The sequence below is a fragment of the Cervus canadensis genome, chromosome 17, assembly GCF_019320065.1.
Source record: "Cervus canadensis isolate Bull #8, Minnesota chromosome 17, ASM1932006v1, whole genome shotgun sequence".
In the NCBI taxonomy this organism is placed as follows: domain Eukaryota; kingdom Metazoa; phylum Chordata; class Mammalia; order Artiodactyla; family Cervidae; genus Cervus; species Cervus canadensis.
In genome coordinates, this window is record NC_057402.1 from 27,477,128 (window position 1) to 27,496,372 (window position 19,245).

Below are 19,245 nucleotides of genomic sequence, written 5' to 3' on the forward strand. Positions count from 1 at the left end.
GTACCTCTACAATGTCTCTAACCATTTTTTAATCCTTAAAGCAATTTTTGAATGCTCATTTTACACTGAATCAACGTATTAAGAGAAAACAAACCATACTTCATCATTTAAAAAATGATTATAATTGCTAACAAATGTTTGTTAAATGACATTAAGTATATATTACATGATTAGGGCAACCAAATAAGTATAAAATACTACTTAGAGAGACAAAGCTAAATGAGAAATACATATTTCAGTAAAAAAGAAACAGGGCTGGAGGAGCACATTCACATTGGAGTAAATAATTTTACTCCATCATAAGATCACAATGATTACTTTCTGTTTTTGGTGGAATCCCAATGTTAAAAAAAAAAAAAAATTGTCTTTGGCACTTAATACAGAACCCATAACTAGTATACATACTTAGTATTAACAGAAACACTTGAGGAACGTAAGGAAAACAACTGACACAATAATCTTTATCCCCAATGGGTATTTGCATGAACTCACCACTGCTACCATTTCTGCTGCTGTTCCCCTTGAACATCTGATTATAGGGACAGCACCTATTTTAATAACAGATGTTAGCAATGATTTCAGCTCTTAATTAAAATACTTATAAAATACATTGGCATCAAAGAATAATATATATAAAAGATGTGTAAAATCTCAGGCTACAAACATGTAAGGATTTATAATTTTGAGAGGAAATGGACTTTCCCATAATGAAGACAACATCAGGGAGTCAGAAAAAGATGACCTTTATATTGTAGGAGCCAATCAGTGTGACCCTATCTTTTCAGTGGACTAACTAAATCAGCACTTTGATATCCTATAGGCAGTTTCAAAAAAGTATACTCTCTAGCCACTGGGTTCACTTTAATACTTGACTGAAAAGAGTTCATCTAATTTAACAGTTTGCTATTGTTATTTTTTTGTATTACAAATTAGTCTTTTTAAAAAAATACTAATTAAAAGACAGTAGAAAACACACTCTTTACATAATGTATTAATAAAATGCTCCTAAAAGTTGGCCTCAATTATTATCAAACCTACTCATTTTAGACTTCTTAATTTCTATTATTCCAAATTTTACTGAAGGCTGAAATCCTAAAATGAGAAAAAAAATCAAACTGCAAAATCTCATAAAGCAAACTAAGAACACTATAATATTTATATGCTGAAATTTTTTGCATTTTACATTCTATACAAAGAATGCTCAGCCAATTGTGAAAGTAAAAACATGAGGTATTAGTACATTTTTTAAAACTTTGCTTTCTTTTGATGGCAAGCTATTTTTATGTCTGCCCTAAGAAAACTCAAATATTAGAAATGTATAAAGTTAATCCACTTGATTCCAGCATTCCAAAATAATCTCCATTAAGAATTAGATAGGAATGCTTTCAGGCTATATACTACATATTTTTTAAATAAGTGTGTGTGTGGCATGTATATAGGATATTTTATATACTGTCTTTCCTTAAATTGACTTTTTTTCACTTAATTTATTATTGTTATCTTCTATGTCAGGACTGTGTGGATCACAATAAACTGGAAAATTCTGAAAGAGATGGGAATACCAGACCACCTGACCTGCCTCTTGAGAAACCTATATGCAGGTCAGGAAGCAACAGTTAGAACTGTACATGGAACAACAGACTGGTTCCAAACAGGAACAGGAGTATGTCAAAGCTGTATATTGTCACCCTACTTATTTAACTTATATGCAGAGTACATCATTAGAAATGCTGGGCTGGAAGAAGCACAAGCTGGAATCAAGATTGCCGGGAGAAATATCAATAACCTCAGACATGCAGATGACACCACCGTTATGGCACAAAGTGAAGAGGAACTGAAAAGCCTCTTGATGAAAGTGAGAGAGGAGAGTGAAAAAGTTGGTTTAAAGTTCAACATTCAGAAAACTAAGATCATGGCATCTGGTCCCATCACTTCATGGCAAATAGATAGGGAAACAGTGGAAATAGTGTCAGATTTTATTTTGGGGGGCTCCAAAATCACTGCAGATGGTGATTGCAGCCATGAAATTAAAAGACGCTTACTCCTTAGAAGGAAAGTTATGACCCACCTAGACAGCATATTAAAAAGCAGAGACATTACTTTGCCAACAAAGGTCCGTCTGGTCAAGGCTATGGTTTTCCCAGTGGTCATGTATGGATGTGAGAGTTGGACTGTGAAGAAAGCTGAGTGCCAAAGAATTGATGCTTTTGAACTGTGGTGTTGGAGAAGACTCTTGAGAGTCCCTTGGACTGCAAGGAGATCCAACCAGTCCATCCTAAAGGAGATCAGTCCTGGGTGTTCATTGGAAGGACTGATACTGAAGCTGAAACTGCAATACGTTGGCCACCTCATGCGAGAGTTGATTCACTGGAAAAGACCCTGATGCTGGGAGGGATTGGAGGCAGGAGGAGAAGGGGATGACAGAGGATGAGATGGTCGGATGGCATCACCGACTTAATGGACAAGGGTTTGAGTAAACTCCGGGAGTTGGTGATGGACAGGGAGGCCTGGTGTGCTGCGATTCATGGGGTCGCCAAAAGTCGGACACAACTGGGGGACTGAACTGAACTGACTGATGTCAGGTTGGCAGTAGTTTCAATTTTTCCTTTGAGAAAGATCACTTTCTAATACTCCACATTATAAATGTGGCTCTAACACTTCAGTGACCTGCATACTTCTATTTCAATCTACCTTCACTTTGAAAATACAGTTATCATCAACTGAAAATAACCTTAATGTCCACAGTAACTCTAGCAATCAGTGAAATTCTGGAGAATATGTGTGAAAGCAAAAACAGAAAGATTAACTATGTCTGTTTAATGACTAAAAGTGGTATGCATGTGTGTTCTTTAAAAAACAAAACCCAACAACAATCCCATTTGAAGGTACTGAGAACAATCAAAAGCAAGTACAAAGTGGAGGAGGGTAAAACTCTTTAAAGAGAAATGCTTGAAAACCAAGAGAGACTCTTAACTAGCTTTCCTCCTGAGGGTACTTTTCAGTTTACACGGCACATAGGAGAAAGAGCTCAAGCAGAAAACAGAAAACTCACTGAGCTGGGGAACCAAAGCCTGGAGTTCAGGGCTGGAAATTAAAGGGAAAAATCACAGAGAGGAGGAGCCCCAATATCTGTATGCAAATTCTTGTCAAACTTTTGTCTGTATTCTAAACTATGCATCTATCTCTCCATTTTCTCATTTCTGAAATGGAGAGAAATTAACCTAGTGTGAGGATCATTTTAACTAAAAGGTTTTCAGTGTCTGCAAAATTAAAATTAAAATTGCAATTAGAAGGTCTAAAAAGATCCATTCTGTTTTTTTTTTCTTTCTGTTGGAGTACAGTTGCTTTACAATATTGTGCTAGTTTCTGCCATACAGCAAAGTGAATCAGATATATGCACACACGTTAGTCTTTTAGATTTCCTTCCCACTGAGGTCACCACGGGTCAGTAAGTAGAGTTCACTGTGCTATACAGTAGATTCTCATTAGTTATGTATTTTATACATAGTGTGTGTGTGTGTATGTGTGTGTATGTATACACATGTCAAATCCCAATCTCCCAATTTACCCCCTTCCCCCCATCTTGGTAACCATAAGCTTATTCTCTACATCTGTGACTCTATTTCTGCTTTGCAAATAAGTTAATCTGTACCATTTTTCTAGATTTCACATATAAGCAATATTCAGATCCATTATTAGTGAAGAATAAAGTCACACAGTAGATATCAAACACAGTGTAGCTAAAAGTAACTTTAGATATTCCAAAGAAATGTTTAAAGTGGAGAATACATCGGATTAGTAGGTTATATAAATTCAGCATTTTCTGGAGCCTTGGGAATTTGCTTTAATAGTTAAAAGGCATGTATCTCTCTAATCAGAAGAGTATCTGAAACTTTTCAAAATGATATATTAAAAGAAAACTAACAGGCACACGGGTGAAGCCACCAGCAAACCAAACAATATATCAGAAAGTCACAATTACAAAGATGTCTTAAGGCAACAACTCAGGAGATCTGCTAAATTCTTTTAATAATTTGATTGACATCAAATTATTAAAAGAACTGTGGTTTTACAAAGTACAGAATGTATGTTTTATCCCAACTCTGGAGAGGGTCTATACAGATCCAGATAGATAATAAGGGATCACATTACAGTTAAACAGGTTAAAATGAGTTGTTAAATAATTTACTTACTTTGAAGAAATACAGATTTGAAAACTTACCCAGTGTAACAAAAAAACAAAAGAGGCTGTCAACAATAGTGTCCATAACAGTTTCCATTTCCGTGTCTGTGATATCTGGTCTGTTAATGGCTAAAACGACACAGGTAAAGGAGAAAAAAGTTGGAATTTATCCCTTATTTTTACTAAAATCTTAATATTATTACTAAGCACATATCAGCAGGCAGTTTTACAATCTTTGCAATCTTCAAACAAGTAAAACCTTTTTTAAGTGAACAACTATCCACTAAAAATTATAATACCTAAAAAAAAAACCCCTCAATATCAGTAGTAGTAGTAAGTAGTATCGTATTTTTTTCTTATTAGTATATAATAGTATCTAATAAGTATCTAATAAATGTCTTATTAGTGTCTAATAGTATCCAATACTAATACCTACTCCTAATAAGTATCTTATTAGTATTCGAAGAGTACTGTATTAGAGTACTAATAAGAAAAAAGAAAAACCTACCACATATATTACACAAAATTTTTGCCACAGCAAACAGGAAAATAAATATTGTATTCCTTAATTTTATTCACAAATGTTAGATGACCTCAAAAAAACTACAGATTTTATTATCTAATACAGCTAGAAAAGGCCAATGCAAATCAATTATGGCACGATCAACATCACGTATATTTTCTTTGTCTTGTAACAAATTGTATGAATTTCTTTTCTGATATACTACTGTACTTAAGTGGTTCTCAAACTCTCGCGAGTGTAAGAATCACTCTAAGAATATGAAAGAAGAGAAAGAAGTTTCTTTGAAAGTTACTAAAGATTCTTAAGCCCTTACCTTCAGGGATTCAATTCAATAGATTTGGGATAATCCTAGGGAATCTGCAGTTTTGACAAACACCTCAGGATTCCTGGGACTATACACTTTTTCTTTTTTGTCCCATTTCTGTCTTGGAACTTTAAGAGCCAACATTTCAAATGTTTTTAAAAGGATAGAATACGGTCCCTAGTCAGGAGGGAAGAATAAAGAAAGAGATGGCAAGCCTACTCACTAGGTAGACAACCAGAGACTTTGCTGTTCTGGCTACTTTACTACATCATGGTTTCCACATCTGAAAAATAGTTTGCTGTGGCTGCATTTTATGAAACTTCACTGTGAAGACTTTCCTTGACAGTCAAAGACCTTGCCTCATATATCTTCCCCACTCTCTGAGTTTGCAGGCCCAATGTCTGACAAGTAGATGCTCAGTAACTATTTGTCAAATGACTGACTGGACTAAAATATTATTTATATACTATTTTTATGTTCCCAGCAACCTGAATGTGAAAACAAACATAAAATTTAGCATGACCTGTGATCAGCATGAGAGGAAATCATAATCCAATTGGACATATCAAAGCATTCAAAGAAAGTATGGTACATGCAGAGAACATAAAAATAAAAAAAGACTTTAACTATAATCCAGATGAGGAAACATGCTGCTATTGAGTATTGCAGCCTGCCATCCATTCAAATCAGATGACAGAAATGGCATAATATGAATTATATAAATTCAAGGCACACCAACCCAGTGTAAACAAAAAAGCAAAAGAGGCTGGCAACTATAGTGTCCACAACAGTTTCTATTTCTGACACCTGGTCTGTTAATGGCTAAAACAACATAGGGAAAGGAGAAAAAAGTGATCAGCATTTTATCCCTTATTTTTACTGAACTCTTAAAATTAATCACTGGTTCAGGTAAAACTTGGTAGGAAGCCTCCAGCCTCCAGGTCTTATACCCTAGTCCCACACCTCTGAAACAACTGGCCTCAACAGTCAAAACACTGCCCAGCAATAAGTTCAACCCACTGTCAACAGCTACTTGCTTTGTCTGAGACATTAGCCTAAGCCTAACTGAGGTGGTAACTCTGCATCCTTTGTAGAATAAATTCCTAATCCACAATAAACAGGTGATACAGACTCAATCCATGGTATCAATATACTTGATTTATGTTAGGAACAACCTGTTTAAAATTACTACTTAAAGCACCTGTAATGTTTGAGAGAATTGGGCACATAACTACATAATGATTAAGAGCACTAACTCTGAGTGACTGCCTGGGTGTAGTAACCTGGTTTTGCCATTTCCTTATTAAGCTTCTTCATATCTATGCCTCAGTTTTTTTCATCTAGAAAATAGAAATAATATTAATATACAACTTCATTAAGTTATTTTGAGTAAATGAGCTTATATTGTAAAGAGTGTACAGAACAATCTATCACTAATATTATAATTATACTACTGAGAATCTGAACAATTATCCATGTGATTATACTTTAAAACTAATACATTTATACTTTAAATTCAGTAATACTTTCAGATGTGATTTTTTGAGAGATGTAAGAAAACATTTATAAGCAAGAATGTTTAATGACTTTAGACTTAACTATAAATTTAACTATTTTTAATAATTATTTAAATATTTGGGCAGATTTTGTTTGTTAAGATTTATAAAGTTGCCTGGTCTGGTATCTGAAGAACTTAAAACTACTTATCCATAAAAAATCATGAAATTTTGTTGTTTGCAGCAACACAGATGGACCTGGAGGGTACTATGCTAAATGAAATAAGTCAGACAAAAAGACAAATACTGTATGACATCACTCGCATGTGAAATCTAAAAAACACAACAAACTAGTTATATAACAAAAAAGCAGCAGACTCACAGCTACAGATAGCAAACAAGTGGTTACCAGCGGGGAGAGGGAAGGGGGGCAACACAGGGTTAGGGATTAAGAGGTACAACTATTATAAGTCAAGATAAAATAAGCTACGAGGATATACTACACAACACAGGGAATATAGCCAATATTTTATAACAACTATAAATGGAATATAACCTTTAAAATTGTGAGGCACTATATTATACATCTGTGACATATAATATTGTAAATTGACTATACATTGATTAAAAATATTTAAAAATTAAAATGCTGAATTTATAAATCCAAGTTAAAATGTTTAAGGGAATTTGACAAACTAAGTTTGTTGACTAAGTCTGTTAAATCAGACTAGAATTTAGTCAGTTCAATCTGAGCCAGTTGATCAAAGAATTAAGAAAAGGTGCTTGTTTTCACATAGCCATATTTGTAAACAGTGTAACAATATTTACAATTTTAGCTTAAAGGTTGAAGGGAAACTAGTTTTAAACTTAGCAACTTTAGTAGTTAATTAAGTTAAAGGTCAGTAAAACATAAACAGACTTCTGTAAGTAACTACAGTACTGCCAAAAATCTCTTATATGCACAATTCAGCAAATATGTACACCCATTTCAAGATGCTGCCTAATTTCAACAAGAAGGTATGCTATGGAGTGAGGTAAAACCAAAAGATTCATGTTCTCTTCTCTTGGGAGTTTACCACCTGGTTCCATGTTTTACGATAGGATATAAGCGGCATTTTGAGCAGAACAATTTTCTGTGTGAGTATGGCTGACATACTGCAGAACATCTAGCATCGCAAGTCCCCGCTCGCTAAATGCTAGTATTAATTGTGACAATCAAAACTGTCCTTACACATTTCCAAATACCACCATGGGACGGACATACTCCCTATGTTAGAACCACTTAAACTCTAGTCATGCCCAAACATCTCAATCCTAAGGTACCAAATTAATTATTTCAATGAATTGGCTAATCACATCCTCTATACGCTGTAATTTTCCTTAAAATGTCTGACACAACTAATCAATGGGCACAAAGCAAGATGAATAAGTTCTAGAGAGTTGCCATACAACACTGTACCAAAGTCAACAATACTGTATTGTATACTTAAAAAAATGTTAAGAGGGTAGATCTCAGAGTGTTTTCACAAAGAAAAAAAATCAACACACAATAAAACGTGGTGTGGATGTTTTTTGTGTGTGTGTGCACGTGTTAATTTTCATCTACATTTAAGAGATGGTCAGTTTATCAAAATCTGGAATACAAACTTCAGAGGGGATTAGATAGCATTTGATCAAATACCAGTACTCAATCCTACTACTGCATGAACAGGGCTTCCCTGTTGGCTCAGATGGTAAAGAATTTGCCTGTAATGCGGGTGAGACCTGGGTTCGATCCCTGGGTGGAGAAGATCCCCTGGAGGAAGGCATGGCAACCCACTCCAGAATTCTTGCCTAGAGAATCTCCATGGATAGAGGAGCCTGGCAGGCTGCAGTCCATGGGGTCGCAAAGAGTCAGACATGACTGAGCAACTATGCACAGCATAGCACAACAATCTCTATTTGAAAATGGTACTTACACATCATTCCATAATAGGACTTTAGTAGCTGCTGACTCTCTGCTGTTGTCTGACCTTGACAACATAATCAACCTTTGCTAAGCAGTTACAATAATGTCAGCAACTTTTCCAGGCATTTAACATACAAGAAAGCATTTAACTCCCACAAAAACTCTGAGGTAGATAGTATTATTATTATTCCTGTTTTACAGACTTGGAAACCATTGCACAGAGAAGCAAAGTAAACTTTTTCAAAGATCAAAGTACTAAAAGATTAACTGAATCCTACTACTAAAATACTATCTTACTTGCCATGAGTGAAGTATTCATGCAAGTTGCTGTGGGGTACCTAAAATGTCAGATAGTTTGCATTTCACTGAGCTTCACTAAACAGATTTAGTAAATGTTGTTTATATGTGGCAGAATTCGGTCTGAAACTTGTTTTCTTTATGTGCTATAAACAAAGCTGGTTTTGGAGTGCACTAAACATGTTCAGTTTTTTTCTTTTACAGTACACTGTTCATTTTGTTAACAATGAATTACAATATTCTTATTTTTACATACCACGATATGAAACAAGTTCCTTATTTTGATTACATAATACAAACATGTCATCTTCCAAAGTAATAAAATTGAGATACTGATCAAAAACCTAGAAACAAAAGAAAAGGTTTTCAAATCAATTTTATAATATTGAATACACATTTAGTTTGATTTAATCTACCAATGGTAAAATTTAAAAAATTATAATTATATTCAATAACTAAAAATTATGCCATTTGCAGATTGCCTAACTGGGTAAAAATGAGAAATTAACATTAAAAAACAATTAAGAAAACAAGACTAGGCAATAAATTTTCAAGGACAGTAGCATTTTCAGAAAGTAGAATTTAATATACAAAATTTTTTTTTTAATTGTGGTGGGGATAGGAATGGATGTCAATTTTGAAGAAAAACAATTTTAACTTTTATATTCATTGTAATCACACTTTCCTAAGAAAGTTATAGTAACTGGTTTTACATTGTGATCTGTATTTACAGAAATAAAAATCAGGAGAAAAACTAAGAAAATTATTTGAGATATGTTAAATATAGTTAAATAAAAGAATGTACCTATTATTTCATGTAAAGCTAACGATATATTTTGGAAGAGAAAGAATAATAAGACATAAGCCTCAAGAACTAGTAGTGGACTATCTAAGAATGAAAAATCTGTTAAAGAATGGGAATTAAAAGCATGGTTCTTTAGTCTTTTATTTGCCCTACATCAGTTTGCAGAATTTTCAGCTATGGTTTGTCCAAATTCAAGAAAGAAAAGGGCAAAACAGGGCTGGAAAACAAACAAACAAATAAAACCAGGGGTACAACCAAGAATATATTTTATAGATTTATTTATAATTGAGCTGAACATGACAAAAAATCACTATGATATAGAACTGTTGGCCTGTTGTGAATTCTTTCTTTCTTATAACATGCAATTCAGCCTCCTTGGATACTCTCTCCTAACTAAAAAAATATGTGAAGATAGTATGGTGACTAGCGTGGCTCAGTGGTAAAGAATCTGCCTGCCAAGGCAGGACAGGTTCACTCCCTGGGTCGGGAAGATCTCCTGGAGAAGGAAATGGCAACCCACTCCAGTATTCTTGCCTGGGAAATCCCACAGACGGACGAGCCTCGTGGACAACAGTCCATGGCATTGTAAAGAGTTAGACACAACTCAGTGACTAAACAACAACAACAGCACAGTGATTACAGATACAACAGTGTCAAAACAGTCTGAGTATAATTTAGGACCACACAACTGTCAAACTATTTCTAAGCTGAGCTAAAAAGATTATACAAATCCCAGCCTAAAACAAAAAATGATTCAGCTTTTTATTTTTGTCTTTCAAATTAGTCAATTAATAAGTTCCTTTAGTTTGGTTTATTTTGCCTAGTTCAAGTTGAAGATAATTTACATTATCAAAACCTCTTTCTAGAAGTATTTTGAGTCTATTTCTTAGGTTGTTCTGGTCTTTTGTAATGAGACATCTATGCTGATCTAAAGGTTTCAGATTATTACTTAAGTTTACACTAACAAAATGGCAGCCAACCAAAATCTCTTACCTTGGCTACTTGTGTTACTGCACTAGCCGCTAATGCTGCATTTGCAATATCTTCCAGTTTACTTCTTGAAATAGCAGAAATAAAATTTAAATAATATGATTCATAGAGTTGATTTCGAAGATCCTATGAATACAATGAATACTTCATTCTTACAGGATAGTATAAAGGATGACGACAAATTAAAAATCTTTTAGATGCAATAAGAGCAAGGTTTCTGGGGATAATATACATATTCAAAAGACAGGTTATACAAAGGATAGAAAAAATTATCCCAGGAGAACAAATTTATAAAGAGGTGTTGGTTACTTGGTTACCAGGTATAACTGAAACATATTTTAATAATTAAAGCTATATTATCCATAAAATCCTATTCATTAAAATAGTGCACAAAACTGCTTGCACACAGTATACCTGTGTTCTTCTTAAATGGTTTGCCTGGCAGCTCAGATGGTAAAGAATCTGCCTGTAATGCAAGAGACCCAGGTTTGACCCCTGGGTTGGGAATATTCCTTGGAAAAAGGAATGGCTACCTACTACAGTATTCCTGCCTTCTTACATAGTTTAAGTGCTTATTATATGTGGTAGACACTACCTTCTACTGTTCTAGTCATGCCATGATTGTACACAGAAATGTTATCATTCTAATGACCAATTCTAGAAGTATTCCTTCGTTATCATCCAAAAATAGCATCATTTATAGTTATGTCAATTCTGAAATCAAATTTACTTATCTTCTTAAACTCATATTTAAATAAGTATATGGTTTCAAATCTAATATACTATCAATTTTAACAGGCACCACTGTTTTTCACAGCACTAAGGAAGAATTAATGCTGCCAATAAACTTCTAAAACACACTATCAATTTTGAGATACATAAGATTTTTGAAAATGTTGAAATATGAAAAGCTAAGAGTCTGGTGCCTGTGTGTGGGAGGCAGCTGAGCAGAGCAGCATTTCAACGAAGACTGGGAGATTGGTTTAAAACTGAGAATTGACAGAATGGATAAGTTAAGTAATTATATTGAGGATATTGGGAGCCATGTTTCTTACTGTCAGAGAAAGAAATGATCAATTTCTAACGGGAGAAAGGAAAAGCTAGAATGAATCCTGTACTTCTGAACTGAATTATGAAGGTTGTCTGTCCGTCTATCTATCTAGAGAGAAAAGTAGGAATATATAAAGCATTAAATATTGATACACATATACTTCTTAGCTCTTTCCATTGAGAGGGCCTAAGAACTGTGACATCCTAGCAGCAATGAGTACCCAATGCTCAAACACCAATTTCTTTTTTTTTTTTTTTAAGTTTTATCAGTTTATTGCTACCAACCCATCTCCCTCCACCCTCATGCATGTATGCTCAGTCATGTAACCCCATGGACTGCAGCCTGCCAGGCTCCTCTGTCCATGGACTTTTTCAGGCAAGAATACTGGAGTGGGTTGCCATTTCCTTCTCCACGCAAACACCAATTTCTAAATACCATTTTCCACAAAAAGCAACCAACAGATGGTTCATTCTTGGGCTGGGACAGAGAAGTATAAAATGAGACTGGTATATTTTATTACGTCAGAAAGTAAAGAAATGATGGAGACATTTCAAATGAAGTTGAATAACAAAGCAGCATACAAGATCTATACATAAAAGTCAACTGGGCATATACACACTTGCAATGAGCAATCCTAAAAATGAAATTAAGAAAACAATTCCAGGACTTCCTGGTGGTCCAGTGGTTAAGTATCCACCTTGCAATGCAGGGGATGTGGGTTTGATTCCTGGTCGGGGAACTAAGATCCCACATGCTGCAGAGCAACTAAGCCTGAGTGCCACAATTACTGAAGCCTGAGTTCTCTGAGGCCCACATGCCACAACTAGAGAGTCTGTGCACCGCAACAAAAAACCCCCGTGATGCAACGAAGATCTTGCATGCCTCAACTAAGCCCCGACACAGCCAAGGAAATTCCATTCACAATAGTATTAAAAAATACAAAGGAATAAATTTAGCGAAAGAAGTGACCACTTACATTCTGCACACTACTAAGCATTATTAAAAGATCTAAGCAAATGGAAAGATACCCCATGCTCATGGATCAGAACATTTAATACTGTTAAGATGGCAATACTCTCCAAATGATCTACAGAGTCACCGAGATCCCTATCAGAATCCAGGCTGGTTTCTTTATAGAAATTGACAAGCTAATCCTAAAATTACCATGAAAATTCAAAGGACCCAGAAAAGCCAAAACAATCTTGAAAACAAAGTACAAAGTTGGAAGACTCAACTTCCCAATTTCAAAACTTCCTACAAAGTAAGACTAATTAAAGGTAGTGTGGTACTGGCATAAGGACAGACACAGAGATCAATGAAAAAGAACCAAGAGCCCAGAAATAAATCAATTTATTGTTAATTAATTTCTGACAAAGCTGCCAAGACTGTTGACTGGGGGAAGAATAATGAAGCTGGGAGAACTGGGTAGTTACAGGGAAAAGAATGAAGTTGGACAACTATCTTACAGTATATATATATAAAAACTAACTCAAGAAGTATCAAAGACTTAAATACAAGAGTCAAAACAATAAAAATCTTCAAAGAAAACAGAGACTTGGCAATTGTTTCTTAAATATGACACCATAGGACAAACAACTAAAGAACAAATAAACTTAAAATTAAGTTTAAAGCCAAAGTAAAACTTTTTTATGCTCCACAGGATACTAAGAAAGTGAAAGGAAAACCCACAGGATGGGAGAAAATATCTGCAAATGATATACTTGATAAAGGTCTATGATTCAAAATATATAAAGTACTTTAACAACTCAATAATTTAAAAAAAAATTAAAAACTGAATAAGGACCATGAATAGACATTTTTCTAAAGATAAAAACTGCCAATAAACCACATGTAAAGATGTTTAATATAAATCATCAGGGAAATACAAATCAAAACCACAGTGAGATGCCATTTTGCACTCACTAGAATGGCTACAATCAAATGTCAAATAATAAAAATTGCTGGCAAGGGTCTGGAGAAACTGGAACCCTCAAACACTGCTGGATGGAATAAAAAGTGATGCAACCACTTTGGAAAACAGTCTGGCAATTCCTCAAAAGGTTAACTGTGGTGTTATCACTTGATGCAGCAGTTTCATTCCTAGGTGTTCATGGACACAGGAGAAATAAAAACATATGTCTACACAGAAACTTGTACACAAATGTTTACAGAAGCATTACTTATAACAGCCACAAGGTGGAAGCAACCCAGATGATAAATGGTTAAAATCTGGTATATCCAAACAACTGAGTATTATTCAGCAATAAAAAGGAAAAAAGTACTGATACAACTACAGTATGGATGAATCTTGAAAACATTACACTAAGAGGAAGTGAGATACAACAAATAATGTACATGATTCTATTCATAATATGCAGAATGGACAAATGCACAGAAACAAACAGTACCTTAGGGTTGGGGGTTCAGGGGTCGGGGATGTAATAGATAAGGTGATGAAAATGTTCAATAACAGATTATTCCTCTTAGTAATGTCCCATCCATAGAGCCCCTCACTCTGCCCATCGGCTATCAACCCCTGATTGTCTCTGCTGTATTTGGAGTTGAGCTCAGTTCTGCACTAATGCCAGACGCTCAAATAAAATCTGTCTTGCTGGTTTTTAAAAAACAAACAAACAGGGTTAATTGTATGGTATGTGAATTGTATTTCAATAAAGCTGTTTTAAAACAAGGAAAGAGGAAAGGATTGATAAACTGTACTTCTTCAAAAATTGGCATAACTGGGATTTATGCAGGGTAAAAGAAAGCTGGGCATTATTAGCTATATATGACACAAAATATGTGATCTTCACAAACAAACAGAAATTTGATTCAACAGTCAACAAGTAAAGAGCTTGTGACTTATTGCAGACACTATTAGGTACCTATCCAGTATCTATTTCCCCTTCTTCCTTGCTAAAAGAAAACAGATTTTATTTGGGGTGGCAAAACACTCATCTAAAGCTTAACTTTTGTGACCTCCCCTGATGTTAATTCTATGCAATGAGACATAAGCCAAAGTCTTCTGGGAGTTTCTGGGAAAGCTCAGTTTTCTTGATCAAAATCAATAGTCAGGGCTATCATAGTCCATTTCTCCCGTCTTCTTGCCTATATCACATAGACGTGATATCTAAAATTGCAGCCACCACCTTGTATATGTGAAGCAACAACCAAGACAATGGAAAATGACAAACTAAAGACGATAGGTCAAAAAGATACCAGAGGCCTGAATCTTTGTCTCACAGAGCTGCTGTACCAACATGGACCTCCTATTCTCAGAATTATATTTCTATTCTTATATTAAAGCTAATAGAGTTAGGTATTCTGCTTCTTAAGGCAAGAGTTTTTCTCAATAAATATAATGCTTGATCAGTCAAAAAGTTTTAAATCTTTCAGTCTACAGAACATTCAAAGATAGTCTCAAAAATCAAAGTGGGAAATTAGGTAAGGAAATTTCTGATTTTTCACAATGGACATCTTAAAAATTAAAAAAAAAAAAAAAGTTTCCACCTTCAAGAATCGAGAAAATAAGAACTCATGTTACCTGACACATTCTGTCAATATTTTCTTCAGTTGGCATTACAAAGTACACTGCGGGAACATCTGGAATAGGATCTCGATCAGAGTGCAAAAGCCTATGAGATGTAAAGAATATAAAATTTACTTTTTTCTTAATCACTTTTCTAAAAAGATAGTTAAAAACAGTACTTCTCAAACTAGAAGTTTACCAGTTCAAGCACAGTGACCCGTACTCTAAAAGCTCTTACTGCAATTTATCATTTAACCCAGCTTTCTTCTTGTATCAATGTTAATATTATTTATTAGTAAGATCCTAATCTCAGTTTTAATTTCTTCTACTCCAATCACTTTACTTCTAATGCCTCTTACGGTCAGAGTTTCTTCTACCAATATTCTCTCTGAATGAGAACTAATGAACATTCAAAATCATTTTTATTTCCATTTTTCTTAGAAATATGGTGGGAAGAGGTAAGTGGGAAGAAACTGCTATTCTCTAAGAGAGAGAAAACAGAAAGCTGGAACCATCTTTAGAATCTTTAGAAGCGATGAAACATTTAGCTATAAATAAAATCAAATATATATTTTAAATGAAAGGTATATGAATGCTTCCTTAAATCTTTAAGACAACATATACCATTCTATTTATTGCTTCATGAGAATGCGTAAGAGATCAGCTAAGCATCTCATAGACTGTACAACCTGATAGCTTTTTCTTTTACAATTCAGGGAGTATAATCATTCAAATATCCCAACAGCAAATGAATGACAAAATGTCTTTACCACTGTAAGATTTTACCATGTTTATATCAGGAAAAAAGAGAAATATTCTATTTCTACAATATTCCAGTCATCCTTCTGTAAGCAATATCCCATATACAATCTTCTACATATATCCTTTTATATATACAAGTATTTCAGTCATCCTTCTATGAAGAAGAGAGTCAAAGAGGCCCATGCTGCCAGTAAGTCCACCTCCAGTAACTTCCTTCCGTATGTCTGGCTGCTGCTAACATCAAAAGGATTATAATGTGCTGGCAGCCATTGGTTGCTGTCGCCTTACACTGACTGTCTAACTATCTAAAAGGCTACAACCACCTTTTCATGATCTGGAAACCTGTAATTACTATTTTCTACAAATCAGCTTAAACCAACTTGCAGATTATTTACAGTAACTGATGAAATATTCTCCAGCAAAAAAAAGGAAGAACAGTCAGACACAGGGTGCACAGCAATTTACCAGAGTAGCTATATATTAATAATCTTTTCATGTTCTCATGTCAATAGCAACATGTATGCAGCAAGAACACACAACTCTCAACTGGCAGAATTTCTTGTTACTCTTTAAGAGTATTGAGGCTTCGCTTTTCTTAGTCACTGTTTCTGAGCCACTATGGTTCAGTAGACAAACAGCCCAGCATAAGTGGTCAAGCAATCTGTTCACAACTCAGCAATTAATTACCTATACAATTATGGGACAATCACTCAAACTCTACAAACTTTAGTCTTTTCATTTGTAAAATAAAATAAAATAAAAATTCATTTGCTGCCTTAAACAATAAGGCAGCAAAAATAACCAATGCTCAAAACACACCATCATTTTCAAGGATGGCATAAAGCTTAACTTCAGTTCAGGTTATGAGCATTACAATCCACCAACAATAGATGTGTATTTTAAGTCTGACATAAAAATGAAAGGAAAAATCTGTCAAATATTATATTTCATCAAACCTAAGGTGCTATCAATTTTAAAATGTATTATTTAAACAGACAGAAAAATTGTGCCCATTAAACTATGTCATGGCATTAATAAGATAGACTTCATTAAACTATGTCATGGCATTAATAAGATAGACTCTAATTTCATAAATATTAAAAAATATTTTTTAGAATCAATGTAATAGTTTATTAATTTACAACAAATATTTAATATAAAACTGAAGAATTTAAGAATTTAACCAGATTCTGATATGTTACTCATTGGAAATCTAAATCACATTCCCAATAAGAGCATGTTATAATTCAACATATTAGAATATCACAGAATGAAAACTGATAATGTCCTAAAAAAACAAAATGCAAATAGGTTAGAATGCCAAAAAACTGGACTCCTTCAGTACATAAAAGTATTAATAGTTATTCAAGAATATAGTCCTCTCTAAATGTTCCATTAGGTTAAGTATGCAAAGTAACGCAATTTATTTGCTTTACCAGTCATATCATAAGGAATATAATCAAATAAATTCAGTGGTTAAGAAGACAACATAAAAAGTCCCTTTGGAGATTGACTGTCATTATTTCCTAGTTACTTAAATTTTTCATATTAAAGATATACCAATTTAGATATTCCTCTTTTAAAAAAGTGGTTTTTTTTAATCCCTCACTGAACTATAGTTTTACTTGATAACTGTACTTATTTTACTTTCATATATGACCACTTTGACAGCCAAATAACATAGTAAGCCTAAGTATTAGTGTAACTACAAAGAATAATAAACAGAAAGCTCTACCTGTCATCAGACATCATAAAATATTTACAACTGAATCACTGCTCATCTTTAAAAGGGAGGAAAGTAAATCCAATTAGGAATTGGGGGTGATTCTTTGAAATTAAAAATATGTTTTCTATTTCTTTCTACCTAAAATAATGTGACAACACAGATCAAGAGTAGGAACAGGTATAACTACAATCACAAACATTAAAAATAAGTCCTATATATGACATAAATACGGGATCCATTTAGAGAGAGAAAATACAAGCATCAAGCAAGGCTGATATTCCTCCTACTATTAATAATCACAATTATTGAAATGTCCTTATAAAAAGAGTATGTCAATTAAAGGAATAAAAAAATTTCAAAGCTGAAAGAGACCTTCAGACAACCAGTTCCTTTCCTTTACATAAGAGAGCAAACCAATCTGTAGGAAAAGACACAAAAGAGAAAATTTAAATTCTCAGACTGAGGATTATTTTTTCCTTTGGAAATAAAAGGTTTAAGAGAAGAGGAAAGAATGTTGTTTTCTATATACAAGTACTATAACCTAACATTATTTTCTTAATAAACACCCCTAGGAATTTGATTTCTGGGTGGCTAATATTTTTTAACAATGTATCTGAAAACAAATGCCATTTCTAGAAATATGTTAACACTCACAGATGCAGAGTTATTCCCATGTCTCTCAGCTCCTTCACAGATAGCAAAGGGGAGATGATATCTTGGCCAAATCTGTCATAAATGAGCACCTAGTTAAAAACAAGAGAGTCACGTGTTTTTAAAACATAATTATCAATGAACAGTCAACAGAGAACCCAATATTAAGATACTGTTGAAGTACATTTTACTTTTGCCACACTGGGCTGTCAGTTCCCCAACCAGTGATTGAATCCGAGACCACTGCAGTGGGAGCACATAGTCTTAACCACTGGACTGCCAGGGAAGTCTGAGTACATTTTATTTTAATATACTGAATTGTTATACTTACCTCAATTTAATATTTTTCACAATTATTTACCAATGTCCACTTACCTAGTAATTCACTTTTTAGAAGTGCTATTACTCTGGTTAAGGTAAAAATTATTATGTAAATTCTTCTTATAAAATACTTTTTTCTAGGTTAAAAAACATACTGGAAACTATAACATACTAGAGACTATATAAGATATAGCTTATTATATCTTAAGCTATAATAAAGGACTTTGAACATACAGTAAACTCAGATACACTCCCCTATCCAGTTCACATATATCCTTTCTAAAAAGAGAGAAGTAAAAATCAGTCTTCCCTTGTGGCTCAGCTGGTAAAGAATCTGCATGCAATGCGGGAGACCTGGGTTCGATCCCTGGGTTGGGAAGATCCCCTGGAGAAGAGAAAGGCTATCCATTCCAGTATTCTGGTCTGGAGAATTCCATGGACTGTATTGTCCATGGGGTCACAAAGAGTCGGACACAACTAAGCGACTCTCACCTTCAAAAAGTAGTTACTCTCAAAACTAATGCTTAGCAAATTCAAAGACTATTTATAAAAATCTTCCTGCTCTAGTTACAAAAGGTTGGATGTTGCAGAATTCAAATTCTTCTTTACACCTCAATACACCATATTATTAATCTTGTGATAACAGAAGTGATGGGTAGGGA

At 34.1% G+C, this 19,245-nt stretch overlaps 1 protein-coding gene across 2 annotated transcripts in view; it reads right to left on the reverse strand.

The window, feature by feature from the left end:
- The window catches only part of SCFD1 (sec1 family domain containing 1), a 112,840-nt gene that overhangs the window by 84,585 nt on the left and 9,010 nt on the right, over window positions 1-19,245 (reverse strand). For both annotated transcript variants that reach the window (XM_043489820.1, XM_043489821.1), the window contains exons 3-8: window positions 18,266-18,354; window positions 15,139-15,229; window positions 10,550-10,672; window positions 9,008-9,095; window positions 4,223-4,312; window positions 493-548 (exon numbers count right to left, since the gene is read on the reverse strand). In XM_043489820.1, the coding sequence (XP_043345755.1) occupies window positions 493-548; window positions 4,223-4,312; window positions 9,008-9,095; window positions 10,550-10,672; window positions 15,139-15,229; window positions 18,266-18,354 (537 nt within the window). The remainder of the gene's footprint in view (window positions 1-492; window positions 549-4,222; window positions 4,313-9,007; window positions 9,096-10,549; window positions 10,673-15,138; window positions 15,230-18,265; window positions 18,355-19,245) is intronic.